General features: G+C 35.4%; 1 protein-coding gene across 4 annotated transcripts in view; it reads right to left on the bottom strand.

Annotated features, from left to right (window-relative positions):
- SLC44A5 (solute carrier family 44 member 5) overlaps positions 1 to 24,381 on the bottom strand; it is a 383,428-nt gene that overhangs the window by 11,505 nt on the left and 347,542 nt on the right. For 3 of the 4 annotated variants that reach the window (XM_073788302.1, XM_073788299.1, XM_073788310.1), the window contains 7 exons: positions 23,005 to 23,136; positions 19,386 to 19,485; positions 16,996 to 17,088; positions 16,405 to 16,492; positions 15,638 to 15,900; positions 15,040 to 15,134; positions 66 to 169 (listed from right to left, as the gene is read on the bottom strand). In XM_073788302.1, the coding sequence (XP_073644403.1) occupies positions 66 to 169; positions 15,040 to 15,134; positions 15,638 to 15,900; positions 16,405 to 16,492; positions 16,996 to 17,088; positions 19,386 to 19,485; positions 23,005 to 23,136 (875 nt within the window). The remainder of the gene's footprint in view (positions 1 to 65; positions 170 to 15,039; positions 15,135 to 15,637; positions 15,901 to 16,404; positions 16,493 to 16,995; positions 17,089 to 19,385; positions 19,486 to 23,004; positions 23,137 to 24,381) is intronic. The other variant, XM_073788306.1, reaches the window with a different exon arrangement.

The following is a 24,381-nucleotide window of genomic DNA, read 5'->3' as shown; positions in this document are numbered from 1 at the left end:
GAAATGTAGACATGGGGTTTGGGTTTGCAAAGAAGCAGTTTAGTAAATAAAAATAAGCTACTTACCATAACATAGGCATTTCTGTTCAAAAACTTTACTGCTTTTTCTAAACACCAGAAACAGCATCTCAGGCAGCATTTTAGGAATTTAGAAATGTTGTTCTGGGCCTCTATGAGAAGGAGATATTTAAACCTATTAATGATTTGCAAACTCTAGGAATCAAAAAAATATAGTAAAATTTTAAGTGTGCTTTAAAACTTTTTTAATTGCAGTGAAATATACATAAGATTTACCATTTTAACCATTTTTAAGTGTACAATTCAGTAGCATTTCGTACATTCACGATTTTGTGAAATTACCATCACTATCAATTTCCAGAACTTTTCATCATCTCATATAGAAACTCTGTACCCATTAAACAATAACTCCTCATTCTCCCTTTCTCCCAGTCCCTGGTAACCTCTGTCATACTTCTGTCTGTATGAATTTGCCTCTTCTAGATACCTCATATAAGTAGAATCATACAATATTTGTCCTTTTGTGTCTTGCTTATTTCACTTAGCATTCAATTGTCAAGATTCATTATTACATTTATTTTTAGAGCTGAATAACATTTCATTGTATGTATATGTCACATTTTGCTTATTCTTTTATCTGTTAATGGAAATTTGGGTTGTTTCTACCTTCTGGCTATTGCAAATAATGCTCCTATGAACACTGGTGTGCAAGTATTTGTTTGAGTCCCTGCTTTCAATTATTTTGAGTATTATATGTAGAAGTGGAATTGCTGGCTCATATGGCAATCAAATTTTTGACTTTTAAAGGAATCACCATACTGTTTTCCACAGTGGCAAATCAGTGGTGATTTTGCATTCCCACCAGCAATGCACAGGTGTTCCAATTTATCCTCACCCTACAAAAATTTGTTATTTTTCATTTTTTGATACTAGACATTCTAATGGGTATGAATTGGTACCTCACTATGGTTTTGATTTGCATTTCCCTATTGATTAATATTGAAGATCTCTTCATGTGTTCATTTACCATTTATATATGTTCTTCAGAGCAATGTATATGAAATCCTTTGCAGGAGGGACAAAGATGGTGTCATAGGAGGCTCTTGAACTTCCCTCCTCCCCCAGATGCACTGAATGTACAGCTACACATGGAGCAATTTCCTCTGAGAGAAATCCGGAAACAAGCTGAGTGACTCCTACACATCAGGCAACTATGAAAATCCCACGTTGAAATGGTAGGAAAGGCTGAAACACACTCGCCATAAACTCTACCCCTGGTACAACACCATGCAATCAGGACAATACCCTCAACTCTCAGCTTCTCCCTGAGGAGTGAAGGGTTTGGGCAGCACATCAAGGATTCCAACTTTTAAGGCTCCCACCCAAGAGACAGACCCCTCAAAACACTTAGCTCTGATAGCCAAAGGGGCTTTTTTCTACAAGTTCTACAGGACTATAAAAAACAAAGAAGCAGTTCTTAACGGGCACATATGCTAGCAATCACTATACCCCCAGGCTTAGCAAAGAGGGAGCAGGCAAAAACACCCATTTTCCAGTCTCTTCCTGGGAGGGGATTGACTGTGCACTTTACAACCTTGTGCCTAAAATTCCAGCTTCTAGTTTGCACACTCTTGGAGCTAGCTGTGGTCCTCCATGGACCCAAGGGGAGCAGGTCACCAACATCTCTTTGGAAGGAGCTTATACACCTGTGTGGTGCCCCAGTTTCTGCAGCTGCTGCCCGAGTCATGGTCTCCCCTTTGTGTGGCTCTAATAGGGCTTGCACAAATGAGTCTCACAGGACTGTAGAAAACAAAGAATCCATTTTTAAATGGTAAAGGAATGCCCTACCACCACCACCACGACCATGGCTATACATCCTAGCTCAGTGCAGAGGGTGCAGGCAAAAGCCACCTCCTAGTTTCTCCCTGAAAGGATAATCTACATACTTTCCCAGCTGCTGCCTAAGGGTTTAGCATCTAATCAACTGGCATCTAGGTTCTGACTGTGATCCTCCACTTTGGGACCCTGACAGGTCTAGGTACACCTTCAATTACTAAGAGCCACTAAACTAACTATGGTGGCTAGGACAATCACAAAGATTTGAGAGAACCAGAAGGTTCGGCTGGGCTGATTAATGAAGCTCATCTCCTACATGAGACTATTCTGTCAAGTTGGGAAAGATGGCTGTTTTATCTAATGCACAGAAAGCAATACAGAGAGTCAAGAAAAAAAAAGAGAAGGAGAAACAAGGGAATACTTTCCAAATAAAAAAAACAAAATATATTTCCAGAAACTGATATTTCTGAAACAGAGATAAGTGATTTAACTAGTAAAGAATTCAAAATAATGGTCATAAAGATGCTCACCATGGTCAAGGAGAAATGCATGAACAAAATGAGAATTCAATTAAGAGATAGAAGATATCCAAAAAAAAAATCAAACAGAATTTATAGAGCTGAAGAATACAATTGAACTGAAAAATTCAATAAGGGGATTCATAGCAGATTAGATCTAGTGAAAGAGGATTGATGGACTCCCTCTTGCGAGAGCACCAGAATCACAACTAACTGCTGAACAAGCATTGACAGGAAGACACTGGTGGAACTCACCAAAAAAGATACCCCACATCCAAAGAAAAAGGAGAAGCCACAGTGAGACGGTAGGAGGGGCACAATCACAATGAAATCAAATCCCATAACTGATGGGTGGGTGACTCACAAACTGGAGAACACTTATACCACAGAAGTCCACCCACTGGAGTGAAGGTTCTGAGCCCCACGTCAGGCTTCCCAACCTGGGGTCTGGCAGTGGGAGGAGGAATTCCTAGAGAATCAGACTTTGAAGGCTAGCAGGATTTGACTGCAGGACTTTGACAGGATGGGGGAAACAGAGACTCCACTCTTGGAGGGCACACACAAAGTAGTGTGTGCATCGGGACCCAGGGGAAGGAGCAGTGACCCCATAGGAGACTGAACCAGACCTACCTGCTAGCGCTGGAGGGTCTCCTGCAGAGGTGGAAGGTGACTGTGGCTCACTGTGGGGAAAAGGACACTGGCAGCAGAAGTTCTGGGAAGTACCTCTTGGTGTGAGCCCTCGCAGAGTCCGCCATTAGCCCCACCAAAGAGCATGGGTAGGCTCCAGTGTTGGGTCACCTCAGGCCAAACAACCAACGGGGGGAACCCAGCCCCACCCATCAGCAGACAAGCGGATTAAAGTTTTACTGAGCTCTGCCCACCAGAGCAACAGCCAGCTCTACCCACCACCAGTCCCTCCCATCAAGAAACTTGCACAAGCATATTAGATAGTCTCATCCACCAGAGGGCAGACAGCAGAAGCAAGAAGAACTACAATCCTGCAGCCTGTGGAACAAAAACCACATCCACAGAAAGATAAGATGAAAAGGCAGAGGACTATGTATCAGATGAAGGAACAAGATAAAACCCCAGAAAAACAACTAAATGAAGTGGAGATAGGCAATCTTCCAGAAAAAGAATTCAGAATAATGAGAGTGAAGATGATCCAGGACACTGGAAAAAGACTGGAGGCAAAGATCGAGAAGATGCAAGAAATGTTTAACAAAGACCTAGAAGAATTAAAGAACAAACAAATAGAGATGAACAATACAATAACTGAAATGAAAACTACACTAGAAGGAATCAATAGCAGAATAACTGAGGCAGAAGAATGGGTAAGTGACCTGGAAGACAGAATGCTGGAATTCACTGCTGCAGAACACAATAAAGAAAAAAGAATGAAAAGAAATGAAGACAGCCTAAGAGACCTCTGGGACAACATTAAACGCAACAACATTCGCATTATAGGGGTCCCAGAAAGAGAAGAGAGAAAGGACCCGAGAAAATATTTGAAGAGATGATAGTCAAAAACTTCCCTAACATGGGAAAGGAAATAGCCACCCAAGTCCAGGAAGTGCAGAGAGACCCATACAAGATAAACCCAAGGAGAAACATGCCAAGACACATAGTAATCCAACTGGCAAAAATTAAAGACAAAGAAAAATTATTGAAAGCAGCAAGGGAAAAATGACAAATAACATACAAGGGAACTCCCATAAGGTTAACAGCTTATTTCTAGCAGAAACTCTACAAGCCAGAAGGGAGTGGCATGACATATTTAAAGTGATGAAAGGGAAGAACCTACAACCAAGATTACTCTACCCAGCAAGGACCTCATTCAGATTCGATGGAGAAATCAAAAGCTTTACAGACAAGCAAAAGCTAACAGAATTCAGCACCACCAAACCAGCTCTACAACAAATGCTAAAGGAACTTCTCAAAGTGGGAAACACAAGAAAAGAAAAGGACCTACAAAAACAAACACGAAACAATTAAGAAAATGGTAATAGGAACATACATATCAATAACTACCTTAAAGGTGAATGGATTAAATGCTCCAACCAAAAGACACAGGCTGGCTGAATGGATCCAAATCAAGACCCATATATATGCTGTCTACAAGAGACCCAATTCAGACCTAGGGACACATAAAGACTGAAAATGAGGGGATGGAAAAATATATTCCATGCAAATGGAAATCAAAAGAAAGCTGGAGTAGCAATACTCATATCAGATAAAATGGACTTTAAAATAAAGAATGTTACAAGAGACAAGGAAGGACATAACATAATGATCAAGGGATCAATCCAAGAAGAAGAAATAACAATTATAAATATATATGCACCCAACATAGGAGCACCTCCATACATAAGGCAACTGCTAACAGTTCTAAAAAAGGAAATCGACAGTAACACAATAATAGTGGGGGACTTTAACACTTCACTTACACCAATGGACAGATCATCCAAACAGAAAATTAATAAGGAAACACAAGCTTTAAATGACACAATAGACCAGATAGATTTAAATGATATCTATAGGACATTCCATCCAAAAAAGCAGATTACACTTTCTTCTCAAGTGTGCATGGAACATTCTCCAGGATAGATCACATCTTGGGTCACAAATCAAGCCTCAGTAAATTTAAGAAAATTGAAATCATATCAAGCATCTTTTCTGACCACAATGCTATGAGATAAGAAATCAATTACAGGGAACATAACGTAAAAAACATAAACACATGGAGGCTAAACAATACATCACTAAATAACCAAGAGATCACTGAAGAAATCAAAGAGGAGATCAAAAAATACCTAGAGACAAATGACGATGAAAACACGATGATCCAAAACCTATGGGATGCAGCAAGAGCAGTTGTAAGAGGGAAGTTTATAGCAATACAATCCTACTTCAAGAAACAACAAACATCTCAAGTAAACAATCTAACCTTACACCTAAAGGAAGTAGAGAAAGAAGAACAAACAACACCCAAAGTTAGAAGAAGGAAAGAAATCATCAAGATCAGAGCAGAAATAAATTAAATAGAAACAAAGAAAACAATAGCAAAGATCAATAAAACTAAAAGCTGGTTCTTTGAGAAGATAAACAAAACTGATAAACCATTAGCCAGACTCATCAAGGAAAGGAGGGAAAGGACTCAAATCAATAAAATTAGAAATGAAAAAGGAGAAGTTACAACAGACACTGCAGTAATACAAAGCACCCTAAGAGACTACTACAAGCAACTCTATGCCAATAAAATGGACAACCTGGAAGAAATGGACAAATCCTTAGAAAGGTATAACCTTACAAGACTAAACCAGGAAGAAATACAAAATATGAACAGACCAATCTCAAGTAATGAAATTGAAACTGTGATTAAAGATCTTCCAACAAACAAAAGTCTAGGACCAGATGGCTTCACAGGTGAATTCTATCAAACATTTAGAGACGAGCTAACACCCATCTTTCTCAAACTCTTCCAAAAAACTGCAGAGAAAGGAATACTCCCAAACCCATTCTATGACGCCACCATCACCCTGATACCAAAACCACAAAAAGATAATACAAAAAAGAAAATTACAGACCAATATCACTGATGAATATAGATGCAAAAATCCTCAACAGAATACTAGCAAACAGAATCCAACAACACATTAAAAGGATCATACACCATGATCAAGTGGGATTTATCCCAGGGAGGCAAGGATTCTTCTGTATATGCAAACCAATCAATGTGATACACCATATTAACAAATTGAAGAAGAAAAACCATATGATCATCTCAATAGATGCAGAAAAAGCTTTTGACAAAATTCAACACCCATTTATGATAAAAACGCTCCAGAAAGTGGGCATAGAGGGAACCTACCTCAACATAATAAAGGCCATATATGACAAATCCACAGCAAACATCATTCTCAATAGTGAAAAACTGAAAGCATTTTCTCTAAGATCAGAAACACGACAAGGATGTCCAATCTCACCACTATTATTCCAACATAGTTTTGGAAGTCCTAGCCATGGCAATCAGAGAAGAAAAAGAAATAAAAGGAATACAAATTGGAAAAGAAGAAGTAAAACTGTCACTGTTTGCAGATGACATGATACTATACATAGAGAATCCTAAAGATGCCACCAGAAAACTACTAGAGTTAATCAATGAATTTGGTAAAGTTGCAGGATACAAAATTAATGCACAGAAATCTCTTGCATTCCTATAAACTAATGATAAAAAATCTGAAAGAGAAATTAAGGAAACACTCCCATTTACCATTGCAACAAAAAGAATAAAATACCTAGGAATAAACCTACCTAGGGAGACAAAAGTCCTGTATGCAGAAAACTATAAAACAATGATGAAAGAAATTAAAGATGATACAAACAGATGGAGAGATATACCATTTTCTTGGATTGAAAGAATCAATATTGTCAAAATGACTCTACTACCCAAAGCAATCTACAGATTCAATGCAATCCCTATCAAATTACCAATGGCATTTTTTACAGAACTAGAACAAAAAATCTTAAAATCTTTATGGAGACACAAAAGATCCCAAATAGCCAAAGCTGTCTTGAGGGAAAAGAACAGAGCTGGAGCAATCAGACTCCCTGACTTCAGACTATACTACAAAGTTACAGTAATCAAGACAATATGGTACTGGCACAAAAACAGAAATATAGATCAATGGAACAGGATAGAAAACCCAGAGATAAACCCACGCACCTATGGTCAACTAATCTATGACAAAGGAGGCAAGGATATACAATGGAGAAAAGACAGTCTCTTCAATAAGTGGTGCTAGGAAAACTGGACAGCTGCATGTAAAAGAATGAAATTAGAACACTCCCTAACACCATACACAAAAATAAACTCAAAATGGATTAGGGACCTAAATGTAAAACCAGACACTATAAAATTCTTAGAGGAAAACATAGGAAGAACACTCTTTGACATAAATCACAGCAAGATCTTTTTTGATCCACCTCCTAGAGTAATGGAAATATAAACAAAAAAACAAATAGGACCTAAGGAAACTTAAAAAGCTTTTGCACAGCAAAGGAAACTACAAACAAGGTGGAAAGACAATCCTCAGAATGGGAGAAAGTATTTGCAAACGAATCAATGGACAAAGGATTAATCTCCAAAATATATAAAGAGCTCATGCATCTCAATATTAAAAAAACAAACAACCCAATCCAAAAATGGGCAGAAGACCTAAATAGACATTTCTCCAAAGAAGACATACAGCTGGCCAGGAAGCACATGAAAAGCTGCTCAACATCACTAATTATTAGAGAAATGCAAATCAAAACTACAGTGGGGTATCACCTCACACCAGTGAGAATGGGCATCATCTGAAAATCTACAAAAACAAATGCTGGAGAGGGTGTGGAGAAAAGGGAACCCTCTTGCACTGTTGGTGGGAATGTAAATTGACACAGCCACTATGGAGAACAGTATGGAGGTTCCTTAAAAAACTAAAAACAGAATTACCATATGACCCAGCAATCCCACTACTGGGCATATACCCAGAGAAAACCATAATTCAAAAAGACACATGCATCCCAATGTTCATTGCAGCACTATTTACAATAGCCAGGACATGGAAGCAACCTAGGTGTCCATCGACAGATGAATGGATAAAGAAGATGTGGTATATGTATACAATGGAATATTACTCAGCCATAAAAAGATACGAAATTGGGTCATTTCTAGAGACATGGATGGATATAGACTGTCATACAGAGTGAAGTAAGTCAGAAAGAGAAAAACAAATATCGTATGTTAATGCATGTATGTGGAACCTAGAAAAATGGTACAGATGAACCAGTTTGCAGGGCAGAAATTAAGACAGATGTAAAGAACAAACGTATGGACACTACGTGAGGAAAGTGGTGGGGGGGCGGGTAGTGGTGTGATGAATTGGGAGATTGGGATTGACATATATACACTAATATGTATAAAATGGATAACTAATAAGATCCTGCTGTATAAAAAAATAAATAAAAGAAAATTCAAAAAGAAAGAAAGAAAGGATTGATGAATTCAAAGACAAGGCAGTGGGATTCATCCAATTAGAGGAAGAAAAATTAAAAAGAATGTACTTTTTACATGTTACAGAGGTCCCAGGAGAAGAAAGAGAAAGGGGCTGAAAATATATTCAAAGAAATAATGATTGAAAACTTCCCTAACCTGGAAAATCAAAGAGACATCCAGATCCAGAAAGCTCAAAGAATATCAATGTAAAGAGATCCATACTGACTCACATAAAATTAATTTTCAAAAGTTAAAAGGTGGGTAAATGCAGCAGGAGAAAAGCAACTTCTTATATACAAGGGAATCCCCATAATACTATAAGCATATTTTTCAGCAGAAAATTTGCATGCCAGAATGAGGTAGAATGATATGTTAAAAGTGTTGAAAGAAAAATCTGCTGACCAAGAAACTCTATCTATGTGGCAAAGTTGTCCTTCAGAATTGAAGGAGAGGTAAAAGTTTTCTAGACAAACAGAAGCTAAAAGTTTATCACCAGTAGAGCAGCCTTACAAGAAATGTTAAAGGGATATCTTTAAGCTGAAACAAAAGGATGCTTATTAGTAACATAAAAATATATGAAAGTATAAAACTCACAGTAAAGGTAAATATATACTTAAATTCAAAATACTCTAAAATTGTAATGGTGGTAGGTAAATAACTTAGAACTATAGTATAAAGGTTAAAGACAAAGTATTAAAAAGAACTATAATTACATAACTTGTTAATGGATACACAATATAAAAAGATGTAAACTGTGATATCAAAAACATTGTAGTGGGCTTCTCTGGTGGCGCAGTGGTTGAGAGTCCACCTGCCGATGCAGGGGACACAGGTTCGTGCCCCGGTCCGGGAAGATCCTGCATGCTGCAGAGCGGCTAGGCCTGTGAGCCATGGCTGCTGAGCCTGCACGTCCGGAGGCTGTGCTCCACAACGGGAGAGGCCACAACAGTGAGAGGCCCGCGTACCGCAAAAAAAAAAACCACATTGTAGTATAAAATGTGTGTGTGAGTATAAAACATAGAGCTTTTGTATGCATTTGTAGTTAAGTTGTTATCAGCTTAAAACACATTGTTATAAGTATAAAATATTTTATGTAAGCCTCATGATAACCACAAAGCAAAAACCATAGTAGATACAAGAAAGGAATCAAAACATACCACTACAGAAAATCATCAAATCACAAAGGAAGAGAGGAAGAGAGAAACAAAAACTATAAAACAGCCAGAAAATAGTTAACAAGATAGAAACAGTAAGTCCATAGCTATCAATAATTACAATTAATTGTAAATGGACTAAATTCTCCAATCAAAAGATATAGAGGGACTAAAAGAAATTTAAAAAAAAAGACTCAAATATATGCTACCTATAAGAGTCTCACTTCACCTTTAAAGACATACTTAGACTGAAAGTAAAGGATTAGAAAAAGATTTTGCAGGCAAATGGAAACCAAAAGAAATCAGGTGTACCTATGCTTATATTAGTCAAAATAGACTTTAAGCCAAAAGCTGAAACAATACACAAAGGTCATTATACAATGAAAAAAGTGTCTATTTATCAAGGGGATATAAAAATTATAAATATTTATGCACCCAATATTGGAGCACCTAAATATATAAAGCAAATATAAACAGATATGAAGGAAGAAATAAATAGCAATATAATAATAGTAGGGAATTTCAAAATTTCACTTTCAACAATGGATAGATCATCCAGACAGAAAAGCACTGGACTTAACTACACATTAGACTAGAAGGACTTAACAGACATTTACAGTACATTCCATCCAACCACAGCAGAGTACACATTCTTCTCAAGTACACATGGGACATTCTCCAGGATAGATCATATGTTAGGTCACAAAACAAGTTTAATAAATGTAAGAAGTGTGAAATAATGTCAAGCATCTTTTCCAAACACAGTGGTATGAAACTAGATATCAATTACAAGAAGAAAACTGGAAAATTCAACATCTGGAGATTAAACAACATGCTACTGAACAACCAACAGGTCAAAGTATAAATCAAAAGGGAAATCAAAGAGTACCTTGAGACTAAAGAAAATGCAAACACAACATACCAAAATGTATGGAATGTAGCAAAGCAGTCCTAAGAGGGAAGTCCATAGCAATAAACATCTAAGTTAAGAAGAAAGAAAGATCTCAAACAACCTAACTTTTCACCTCAAGGAATTAGAAAGAAAAAAAAAAAAAAGAAGAAACTATGTACAAAGATAATAGAAGGATGGAAATAGTAAAGATCAGAGTGGAAATAAATGAAATAGAGACTTAAAAATAGGAAAGGTAAGTGAAACTACCAGCTGTTTTTTTGAAACATAAAATTGACAAACCTTTCACTAGACTAACTAAGAGAAAAGGAGAGAAGACTTAAATTCAGAAATGAAAGAGGGGACATTACAACTGATACCACACAAATATGAAGGATCATAAGAGATGCTAGGAACAATCTTACACCAACAAATGGGACTACCTAGAAGAAATGGATGAATTCCTAGAAACATAGAACCTACCAAACTGAATCATGAAGAAATAGAAAATCTGAACAGATCAATTACTAGTAAAGATTTTGAATCAGTAATCAAAAACCTCCCAATGAAGAAAAGTCCAGGATCAAATGGCTTCACTTGTGAAATTGTACCAAACATTTGAAGAAGAATTAATACAAATTCTTCTCAAACTCTTTCAAATAATAGAAATGGAGAGAACATTTCCAAACACATTTTATGAGGCCAGCATGACCCTGATACCAAAGCCAGACAAGGCCACTGCAAGAAAAGAAAATTACAGGCCAATATCCTTGATGAACATAAATGCAAAAATCCTCAGCAAAATATTAGCAAATTGAATTCAATACTAGATTAAAAGAATCATATACCAAGATGAAGTAGGATTTATTCCAGGGATGCAAGTATGATTTAAGATATGCAAATCAATAAATGTGATGCTCCACATTAACAAAATGAAGGAGGAAATCATGATTATCTCAATAGATGCAGAAAAATTACTTGACAAAATTCAACCTCCTTTAGTAATAAAAACTCTCAATAAACTGGTTACAGAAGGCCTCAACGTAATCAAGACCATATGTGACAAGCCCACAGCTAACATCATACTCATTGGTGAAAAGCCAAAAGCTTTTCCTCTAAGATTAGGAACAACACAAGGATGCCTACTCTTGCCACTTTTTTCTTTTCTCTTTCTTTTCTTTTTTTTTTTTTTTTTGCCACTTTTTTTCAATTTGGTACCTAGAAGTCCTAGCCAGAGCAATTAGACAAGTAAAAGAAATAAAAGGTATCCAAATCAGAAAGCAAGAAGTAAGACTGTCTCTATTTGCAGATCACATGATATTATATATAGAAAACCCTATAGTGTCCACCAAAAAAATATTTAAGCTAATACACGAAATCAGTAAAGTTTCAGGAAATAAAATCAATATACAAAAATCAGTTGCCTTTCTATACACCAACAACTAACTATTGGAAAGAGAAATCAAGAGTAAAATTTCATTTACAATTGCATGAAAACAATAAAATACCTAGGAATAAATTTAAATGAGGAGGAGAATTATTGGGTTGACCAAGAGTTTGTTCTGGTTTTGCCATGTTATGGAAAAACCGAAATGAACTTTTTCGCCAACCCAATATTTATGCATTGGAAACTGTGAGCTGTAGACAAAAGAAATTGAAGAAACAAATAAGTGGCAAATATTCCATGTTCATGAATTGGAAGAATTAATATTGTTAAAATGTTTGTACTACCCAAAGTGATCTACAAATTTCATGCAATCCCTATCAAAATTTCAATGCCATTTTTCACAGAAATAAAAAAAAAAAATCCTAAAATTTGCATGAAACCACAAAAGGGCCAAATAACCAAAGCAATCAAGAAAGAATAACAAAGCTAAAGGCATTACACTTCCTGATTTCAAACTCAATCACAAAGCTATAGTAATAAAACAGTATGGTATCAGTATGAAAATAGACACATAGATGAATGGAAGAGAATAGAGAGCCCAGAAATAACCCATGCAATATGGTTAATTAATTCTTGACAACGGAGTCAAGAATATATAATGGGGAAAGGATATTCTCTTTAATAAATGGTGCTGGGAAAACTAGACATCTACATGCAAAAGAGTGAAATTGGACCTTTATCTTACACCATACACAATAATCAACTCAAAATGGATTAAAGACTTGAAAGTAAAACCTGAAACCTAGAAGATTTTATAGTTGTAAGCTCCTTGACATTGGTCTTGGCAATTATTTTTTGGATTTCACACCAAAAGCAAAGGCAACAAAAGCAAAAATAAACAAGTGAGACTACATCAAACTAAAAAGCTTCTGCACAGCAAAGGAAACCATCAACAAATGAAAAAGCGACCTACTGAATGGGAGAAAATATTTGCAAACCACATATGTAATAAGGAGTTAATATCCAAAATATACAAGGAATTTATAGAACTCAACAGCAAAAAACACACAAATAACCCAATAAAAAATGGGCAAAGAACCTGAATAGACATTGTTTCAAAGAAGACATAAAAATGGCCAATAGGTGCATGAAAAGTGCTCAACATTGTTATCAGAGATATGCAAATTGAAACCTCAGTGAGATATCACCTCATACCTGTTAGGATATCTCTTATCAAAAAGACAAGAGATAACAAGTGTTGGTAAGGATGAAAAGAAAAGGGAACCCTTGTACACTGTTGGTAGGAATGTGAATTGATTACTCCATTGTGGAAAACAGTACGGAAATTAAAACAGTACTCAAGAAATTAAAAATAGAACTACTATATGATCCAGTGATTCTAATTCTGTATATGTAATTGGAGGAAACAAAATCACTATCTTGAAGAGATATTTGTACTCCAATGTTCACTGCAGCATTATTTACAGTATCTAATGTATGGAAACAAGTGTCATTAAATGGATCAATGGATAAATTACGTTATATATACAAAATGGAATATTATTCAGCCTTAAAAAGAAAGATATCCTGCTTTTGCAGTAACATGGATGAACCTGAAGGGCATTATGCTAAGTGAAATAAGCCACACAAAAACAAATATGCATGGTATTGCTTATACGTAGGGAAAAAATGTTAAATGCCTGTAAATAGAATAGAATGGTGGTTGCCATATGCTGGGAGTGGGAGAAATTGGGAGAGGCTGGTAAAAGGGTACAAACTTTCAGTTATAAGATGACTAAGGTATTAGGATCTAATGTAGAACATGGTGAGTATAGTTGAGTATACTGTATTGTATAATTGAAATTTGCTAAGAGAGTAGAACTTAAGCATTCACACCAAAAAAGGAAAAAAAAAAGGAAGTATATGAGGTGGACAGGTGTGTCCCACCTTAAATGTGGGAATCCTTTCACAATGTATATGTGTATTAAATCATCATGTTGTACACTTTAAAAATATTACAATTTTATTTGTCAATTATACCTCAATAAAGCTGAAAAAATTTACTTAATTTAAAAAATCCTTTGTCCATGTTGAAATAGGTTGTTTGTTTATTGTTGAGTTGTAGGAGTTATTTATATATTCTAAATATTAGTTGCTTATCTGATATATGACTTGCAAATATCTCCTCCCATTCTGTGGGTTGTCTTTTCACTCTCTTGATAGTGTCCTTTGATGCACAGACTTTTTTTTTTTTGATGAATTCTAATTTATGTTTTTCTTTTTTGTTACCTGTATTTTTGGTGTCATATCATCATTAAAATGATCATTGAAATAATGAAACCATCATTAAATCCAATGTCAAGAAGATTTCTTCCTATGCTTTCTTCTAAGGCTTTTATAGTCTTAGCTTTTATGTTTAAGTCTTTGATCCATTTTGAATTAATTTATGTATATGGTGTAAAGTAAGGGTCCAACTTCATTCTTTTGAATGTAGATATCCAGTTTTCCTAGTAACATTAGCTGAAAAAAACTCTCCTTCCCCCTCTGAATAGTCTTATATGTAAGCATTTATTTTAGGGCTGTCTGTTCTTTTCCAGGTCTATATGTCTGTCCTTATACCAGTGCCACACTGTTTTGATTACTGTAGCTTTGTATTAAGTTTTGAAATCAGGAAATGTGAGTGTTCCAACTTGGTTGCTCTGTTTCAAGATTATTTTGATAATTAATAATAAAATATTTTAAAGTACAACCCAAGCAGAGTTTATGTGTTTGTAAACTGTATGTGTTAAGTATGAAGATTTATGCCAATGGCCACATTTATATTTTAAGCCTGACCTGTCCTGAGCTCTAGACTTGGAACTGCCTGACATCTCCACCATGCTTCTCAATATTAACAAGTCAAAAACACAGTTTTAAATCTCTTCTTTGAAATTTGTTTCTACTGGTTTCCATATCTTAGTAAATAGCATCACACATTTTTACTCTTATTTTACCATTGCTCCCCACCCCACCCCCCACCATATTCCATCCCTCAAGTCCTATTGGCTTTTCCTTCCAAACATCTCCCCAATCTGACCACATCCATCCTTATTACTGTGTCCAAGTTACAGTCATTATGTCCCCCCCAACCCCCTGACCCAATCTATTCTATTCACAGAAGTCAGGAAGTCTGAGAAAAGATGAATTCTGGAATCTTACGTTTAAGACGTTTGTCCAAGTATTCTAGGATTAATCTGAACATTTGAACTACTGCAAGAATTAAAGATCCAAATGCTAGGGATCCAGTGTGATATCTGGGCAAAGATAAAATGAGAATAAAAGTTAAAATATTTTTACTATTAACTAAAAGGATGTTAGTTAATTTTTATTGGTAAAAGGGATCTGCAGAAGGATTGATAGGAAAGAGCTTCTTATACTCTCTTATTCAGATTGACAAAGGTCTTCATAGAGGATTTTAAACCATAGACATCCATTTTGCACTTCATCTATGAAAATGATACCAATAGCCTGTCATCTTATGATGATTTTATGTTTGAGCTGAGCAATGAAGAAACACAGACAAGTTAGTCCTTAATCTTTAATTTGGTGCCCTCCCCTACCTCTTCTCTCCAGTAACCTTTTAGAAGGATATTCGCCTGGGTAGGGATTATAAAACTGTGGCTATAAAACCAGACAAAGCCAGTGGACATCTATGAATCTTGAATTATACCTCTGACCTCAAGTACTTTGCCACTTGAATTATAAACACACTAAACATAACTGGGAAGATAGGTGTAGGTTTCAGTGTGAAACTTACCTTATGGCTCGTCCAAATGCAGTAAAAAGTGGATATGGTGGGATGTCATCAGGTTTTTTCAAGGCCCAGTAATAAGAAGCAAAGGCACCAGCAAGGGCACACTGACCCAATGCAATGACAAAATTTATAAGCCAGAGAAAGACAAATAGATTGAATATCTGGAAGGTAGTGATATATTGATGGTACAGGGTCGCTCCACCATAGAAAGCAAAACGACACTGAGCCCCAGGGCAAGCTTTGGCAATTTCAGTTGTATTAAAAATCTGCACTCAGGAAAAAAAAAAAAAAAAACACGAATAATATAATATTAAGTGCTATTCCAAGATAACACCTTCCTTGCCTTCTCTTGTGTGGCCCCCAATTGCATATCTTGCTTTTTTCCTATTAGCTTCTGCTGTTATTTCTATTTTCTATAATATCACTTTATACAATTCTTTAATGAGCTCTGGAAAGTACCTCATTTTTCCATCATATGTTCATCAGTCTGCATCCACTATAATTTCACATTTATTAGTGGTGTTGTTGACTGTGCCTGCTTCTTAGGTGTATGACAGGACAAGTGAGCTCAGGAAATAGCAGTGCCTTCTCTCTATTCTGCCTACCGTTTTCAGTGCTCTCCTGCTAACACCCGACCCACCCTCCCCTTCTCTACAGTGATCCTCATCAATGCACATGGTCTCTATTTCAGGATGATTCCTACCACTACTGCTAGATGAAATACAGTAGAGTTCTGTATTGCAGTAAATGAAAGAGTTTATTTTACTTACCTCTGGATTACAGGTTTTATTTTCATGTTTACATTGCCCCTCTGGGGCTATGACTTTGTATATAGGTACCCCTGATGTAGCCAAGTAACTGAGTGAACTCTATTAAGGATAAATTATTTGCTGGTAGATTGAATGTAAATGGACAAGAAAGTAATGCAAATAACTCAAAAGTCCACTGAAAGATTAATTTCAAAAAACTAATCTTTTAACAATTCATTCATTTTCAGAACCAGAGTAATATAATGTGGGTCAGCTCCACTGAGCAGCCCCTTAAAAACAGTGAAATATAAAAAGATTTTTTTACGTATTACAAAGGAGGAGTGAGGAGTACCACATGTGAAGACAAAATAAAACAAAATGTACCATGTGACCTATCTGAGGGGAAATTCAATTGGTACACTGAAACATTTTTAGAGCTTAGCAATCATAATCTCCATCATCATCACCATCATCATCATCATCATCATCATCATCATATCAATTATATCTTTAGGATGTTCCTAGTCTTTCCCGGATGGAAACAGACAAACTTCTAGCTCCTGAATAGTAGTGTGTACCTGAGGTTTGAAGGAGTCAATTACCAAAGGATACACTGCTATCACAGCCCAGTAGGAAATGCAGATTGAGAGTAAAATGAAAGTTAAAACTGGATAAATTAAGGTAGTAGGGATGTATCCAATGGCTCTAAAATAAAACAAATATTTGAAACTGAAAATGATCCAGTTATAATTTCTCAATTAAAATTTTATCTGTTAGAACTAGAAATAAGCCTTTGACTGAATTCATTCCAAGAACAGTGGTAATAACCATCAACTCTTTTTTGCTGATGAATCCTTAGTTGGTTTTAAAATTTTATTTATTCATGTTTAGTAAGTTAGAGGCATTCTTTCAATGCTCATGTTTGATTCCTGCCAAAAGTTCCCCAAACCTTCTCCTCTTTGGTTATTTCTGACTGACGCATAAATATTTGATGCATTATAATCATGGTATTTCTCCCTTTTCCTTAGACTTTTAAAATTAGAGAGGACCTTGAAGATCATCTGATCAAATGGGAGAATCCATTCCTAATTTAAGAATCCCTTCTGAACTATCTTCAAAACATGTTCATTAGTCTCTGGTGATCTCATTGAGTGAAAGGAACTTACTTTTATATGACACAGCTTATTCTATTTTCTTAACAACCAAAGTATTAGAAAGTCCTTCCTTATCTGCCTGCATGTAATTCACATCCACTACCTTCTGGAGAAGAAAGGACCACCTTTTCCATACAGCAACCCTTCAAGCAACTCATTATTCTTTTATTCTCCAGGGTAATAATTCTTTTGATATTTCCTCCTAAGATATGGTTTCTAAAATATTCATAATCCTAATTGCCCTATAATCTTTTCAGCATATGATACTGAATTAACCCTATGCTATTTGATATAGCCACTGAGAACTATGATGGAACTATTTCCACTCCTAATGCACTGACACATTTTAGATTCATTTTTGTATTTGTTACCTTCGCCACCTCACTATTTGGGCTATGCTATTCTCTCTTTTCCCCAGACACTGCTGTTCAGTGAATTATTAAGCATCCCTATGTTTACCCTGTATTCTCATGCACATTTATTCCAGCTCTTATTTTCCCTTGAAAAAAATTATTAACCAGTCACAGTAGTAATTGCCCTTTAACACACACACACACACACACACACACACACACACACACACACACACATTTAGAGGCATAGCAGCAGGATAACTGAATTGTACAGTATCATATTATTTAAGAAATAACCCAGCAAATCAGTAGTTTTCAGTGGCTAATGATAGGGCTTCAGTTATTGTGGGAAGGACAGAGTTTAATTTAACAAACTGCTTGTTAACTATTTCAAACACTGGCTTTAGGTGGCACTATTATTATTATAGATGATGATTTTGTTGAAACAATCCTCAAAGACTATTTAAAATAATTTGGTCCTTGGCCATTAACACCTCAGTTTCCATCATTCTAAATAGAGAACATGACCTATTGACTTTGTAATAACACTTTCCTTGCTGTTTCCATGCATTATTCAAAAGTTTAAAGTATTATCCTCAAGTGACCTTTTGGAATAGTGTAGAAACTGTAGGTGTTATTACCTCACAACATGAATTTTATGAAAAACTGTTGATTCTGTAGCATTTTATTCTTTCTTTCTTTCTTTCTTTCTTTATTTTGCGGTACGCAGGCCTCTCACTGTTGTGGCCTTTCCTGTTGCGGAGCACAGGCTTCGGATGCGCAGGCTCAGTGGCCATGGCTCACGGGCCCAGCCGCTCCGCGGCATGTGGAATCTTCCCAGACCGGGGCACGAACCCGTGTCCCCTGCATCGGCAGGTGGACTCTCAACCACTGCGCCACCAGGGAAGCCCCTATTCTGTAGCATTTTAAAATAAAAATGGCTCTGGGTATAAAATGTTCCTGAATTGAGAGCTGTAGTTACAAAATATACAGTCTGGTAGTGCTAGGACCAATTATTCTGTCTACTGGCAAGTTTTGTTATTTATACAAAACTAGCAAGAGCACATAATTGGCTTTATAGAATTATGGTGATTTAAAGTTCTGCAAATGATCTCAAACATTAATATTAACATATGACTCAGTATGGGAATAATATAACATAACTAACTTTTATATAGCACTTTATCACTTACTTTCACATAAGTTATCCTCCTAACATATATTTGGTGTTTAAAAAAAAAGTGCTAGTGCATAGAATACACGAGTTTTAGCTTTATTTTACCCTATGATAATTGAGGTTTGGGGATTTTGAAAGATTTGTTAGCATGAAGTTTTTAATACGTGGCAGAGTCTGAACTTGAACAAGTCTTCTTGAATGGAAAGCAGATTTAACAAGCCATCTTAAAGGGAAAATAGTCTGGGGCATCTACAAATAAGCAGTGATCGATATGACTGATAGATATACAGTATATGAGTTTCTCCATCAAGGCCTTACTTGCTCCCCTCCTTCAGCAGGGCAATGGAGATGCGGATTCGGTCCCTGAGGAAGATCAGCATGAGGATGATGAACACTTCAAGGATGCAGAGTATTATCACTTTAAACAGGGGGGGGAAAAAAAAATAGTGTGCGATTCAAATCAATCCCAAAAGCAAACTTTCTCTGCAAAAGTTAGAACTGATCTTCATGATTATTTCTACCAATTCTGACACTTCATAATTTAAGCAGTGCTACCTCTCCAAAAATGCCAGTTTTAGAAATTCGCTTTCAAAACCTCCCAGAAACGCTAAAAAAATGTAGATTAAAACTTTTAGCTAGAGTTTAAACAACTGAGTTGGACAGGCTTCATTTTATCTATGGAAACATTTCACACCATTTGTAGAAATGAGAAAATAGGCATGGAAGAAAGGAAGGGCTGCTTTAGGCAACTCTATTTTAGATGTTTTCACTTTCACTCCTTTGAGTAAGAGAATCATTACAGAAGAAAATTTCTGGACTGCCTCCCCACTCACAGTGCCTCTTAATTAATTGATCTTGCTGATGGACGGGGTGGGTTCTGAGATGCCACATTTTAAGTTTCACACGCCACCTATCATGGCTGCCATTGATGAAATCAGAGTGTAAACCCAACCCAAGTTGTGTAATAAAAGTCTCAGAATTAGAATTAAGGGAATCTAGTTAGTTTTGAATTGAAGTGTATAAATCTCTTGAACTAAGAGTTATATACATTTAATAAACTGTGTAAAAACCATCTTTATGTGAAGTAAGTGAACCTGCAAAGAAAGAATAAAATGTATATGTGTAAAGAAAGAGAGCAAGTGGAGGAAATCTTGGCTCCTTTTTGGCTTTTTGTTTCCTGGATCCACATACACTTGAAAGTCCAGCTGCTTTTCTGCTACTTTGAGTTTGGTGAGACACTTCTATATTCTTAGAATAAATACCCCTGCCTTGCCTCCAGCTTGTTCCTTTGTTTCTTTTTACTTAAAGCCAAACAGTCCTAATTACTATATTTCCTCAATTCTAAGACATACCTTCAATTTAGTAATATCCTTTCAGGAAAAGTAAAGAAATCCTTTATTAAATGTCTATTCATTGATTATAAAATGCATCCTGACCTCAGAGATGTTAAAAAGTGAAAAGGTATGGATCCTAAATTAAGGAAATATAGTACTGCTAATAACAAAATCTGAAATTATAAAAGAAACTTAATGGAAAGTTAAATTAAATTCCTACCCATGAAAGAATCCGTTCTAACGTTCTTGCTAGATAGTTATTCCGCTCATGTCTGAACACTTCCAGCAATAGGGCACTCATTATTTCATTCTATTGTTATACCACTGAGATTCGGATAATACATCCCACTTCAGTTAGTATCTCCAAGTAAGTAGAAATCAGTTAACCCAGAGATGTGAGAGGATCTTAGGAAGGTGTCATCTCGCTACTACATCTTCTTTTAGTTAAACGATGTATTTACGTTTTTATGCAAATTTGATTCTCTTAAAACTAAACTGAGTCCAAAATTGTGGAGTATAGCCATATTAACCTAAAATCACTATCTTCTTTGGACAAACTTAAGAATATGAAATATATCAGTCACTTTATGTTCTGAAATTGCATTGAAAAAGAACATTGCATATTAAATTTGTACCTTTACAAAATTACATATTTTAAATGGTTATATTAGAGAAATTTAACTGTCTTTTGAATTTATATATTATATTCCCTCCTTTTGTTTGAGCAAGAGCAAACAATAGAAACATATTTTTTGAGCCCCTAGAGAGAAGCTGGTATAAATCTAACTTTACCAAGGAGGCTGGGATAATTAATAGAAATGAGAATAGAACCATCTCCTAACACAATCCAAGACTCATAAAAATTATACATTTTGCATGTATAACTGCATATTTTTAGTGTTTCTGTCAATTAGTATAATTTCATACATATACCCTTGTCTCTGGTGCCCAGGATTTCATCAAACACAGAGCAAGTAATCAATTAATGTCTGATAAATGCGTTGTGAAAGCTAACACTCATTTGAGGAAAGATAAGTATTGCTAGACTTGAAAATAAAAGCAAGCCCTGTTTTCTCCTCAAAGTACCTCTCAACTTCTCCAATGGCAGATTCTGATCATCTCAATGATTTTTGTGTTGAAGGTCCTTAAGAGACAGCAGCAGGATGACCATAGAACCTGTAACTAAGATCCATCTGAGAGTAAAACTAGAGGTTTCAATACATAATGGATGAGATTTGTCATCTTTAGATATGACAGATGACAGTAAGTGGACTGCTGAGGAGATATGGAATCACTCAAATTCAGAAAAAGTAATGAGGATTTAAGTTCTAAGACACCTGATTTTTATAGTTAAAAAAAATGGCTATCAATGAAGTTCTTCTGAAACATATTTGAAAAAATAATGTGTTATGTGAAGGGAATTAGCTGCGTGAGGGCTAGAAATGGGAACCCAAAGAGCAAGAATTTGGCATTTTGATCTAGTACTATCCAAGGAACACAGGAAAACTGAATTTGGCAGACAAAAGAATCTGGTGGGGGCTTCTGTGCAGCAGGACTAGCTCATCAAGCTTGGCATAAGCCTTAAGAAAACATCTCTCAAGACTATCCAAGGGTCTCTGCTAAAAAACTTTCTCACTAGTGATCTGATTCCCCATATGCCTTGACCCCAGGAAAGCAGTGTCCTAGGTGGTATATATGTCTGTATTCTGGTCACAGAGAGAGTACCCTAATAGTTTTAACAAATAAAAAGGCACTCTGGTGACATGTTGTGAGCCTGTCCCTGATGACTTTTGGGTGAAGTGGCAAAATTAAGTTTTCAGATTTATGGTGATGGGATCCATGCTGGAATCATGATACTCTCCAAGATACTGCCCCCCTCTTAGGCTACCTCTGGGCTCCTTACCAGGCATCCTCAAACTTGTCTTCCCTGGCTCTCTAACTTCAACAACATATGAAGATGAAATATTTTTAAAGCACCATGTAATTACAGATCATCTTTAAAATCTTGAATAAATAACATGAATCTCTGTAAAGTGCAAGGATTAGTATAATAAAACCATTCTAGAAATATAGGATTGAAGCCATCTCTGAAATCATCTAGCTTTTAAAATATTTGTTAATATTACCCTTAACTAACTCAATCTAAATAAACATTTCAAAAATGTAAATTTCTTTTCAGTTATTTATTATTCCAATTCTATAACAGGTTGTTTAAAAGTCCTGCTATGAAAAATTTGTTGCTTTTTTTTTTTCCTTTTTCTATTTTTAAAAACAAGTTTGAAAAATCAAGCATTTTTTTCCTTTTAAAATACCTTTCTTGGATATCAGATTAATGGCTATAAACGTCTATATCCAACCCATTTTAAGTTGAAGGCAAATAGCTTGAGATCATTGTAAAGTAACATTTTCCTAGATTATATAATAAATTCCCCTCAATGACTTTTCCATTTATTGTAGCTAGTATTATTATAGACACACTTATTTTAATGACATTAGCAATAAGTATATTTTAACAAGTTATACCAACCCAAATTTTCCTTTACACAAAAAGATGCTTTCTTGTTATTACAATTTTAACAAACAAGTTTTTAAAATCCACTCACTAAATGCGAACCATGTTTGTTTCAGTTGAAAGTACATGCTTATATCAGTCTGAATCCCGATGTGAAATACAGTTAAGTGAGCATTTGGCTGTCCCTGAAGATTGCTGTATTCCCGGTAACAGTGCCATATTCCTTGAAAAGGAGAGAAAAGTAGACTAATATAAAATGCTATTTTCTGAAATATAAGCTATACACTTATAACACATATCTACATGAAATTGATCAGCATGGTCATTTTTACAAAGGAAGATTCATATTTCAAATTAAATATTTTATGTGTATCTAATAGTCTAAATGTGCTACTGTATTCAGTATAAATGTTTTCAGTATTTGTTTGGATGACTGTGGCAACATCTGGCTTTAAATGACGCTTTAAATAGAAACAACCTTAATGTCCATCAATAGCGATTGGTTAAAAAAATTATGGTATATTTGTACAGTAGAATACTGCATTTCCATATAAAGAGGAGAAAGTCTAGTGTTAGTGAATGATCACCACATGTTTTGTTAAGTGGAAAAAAGTACAAAATGATATAAAAATATGCTATAATTCATATAAGAAGTAAGAACTATATATATTTTCTTATACACACGTAAAGTATCTCTGGCAGGATACATAGAAATACAATCTTTTTTGCTTCCAGGGAGGGAAACTTGGTGACTAAGGAGTAGAATGAGAAGGAAAATTTTCACTGTATAAACTTTTTATCTTTTAACATATAATCTATTTAAAAAGCAAATTTAAAAAATCATTTAAGTTGAAAATAGCCTTGTGAAATCTTTTCGATGGTGAAGGAATGTCTTGATGGAACTGTCTAAAAGCATATTCTTATCAAAGATTGTGTCCAGGCAAGGCAAACATGGACTTACTGTATTTTCCCCAAGACTCTGTGTTTCGAACTGTATATGACTTTTCACATGGTCTAGATAAAGTGGGAGTAGAAAACAGAGTTAAGAGTCCTATTTATTTTAATGACCCATGAGTCTGGATTAGGTCCGTTGGATATGTTCTAGCAATAATGAGGAAAATAGCTTTTAAAACCTCTAACTGTAAACTAACCGTTTTTTTTCCTAGATACAAGGTGAGAGGGTATGGCCCATGGAAAGACAAAAAACTAAATTAGAAAGGACAGTTGTTTCTCAAAGAAATATAAGATAAATCCCTTCCTTTTAGGCATTGCTTTCCCTGTGAATTTTTAAAAATTCCTTTAAAAATGCTTTATGGAATATTTGATACATACAAAATTATATGTAAGGCAGATGTTGGTTTTAAAGCATACAGTAAAATAAACACATATGAATGTATCACCTATCTTAAGATTTTATCATCCTAATTTTGCTCTAATTACACAAAATAAAAATTTTTCTTCTACCTGA

The sequence above is a fragment of the Tursiops truncatus genome, chromosome 1 (genome assembly GCF_011762595.2).
Source record: "Tursiops truncatus isolate mTurTru1 chromosome 1, mTurTru1.mat.Y, whole genome shotgun sequence".
NCBI lineage: Eukaryota > Metazoa > Chordata > Mammalia > Artiodactyla > Delphinidae > Tursiops > Tursiops truncatus.
This window is presented reverse-complemented; position numbering and strand designations above follow the sequence as displayed.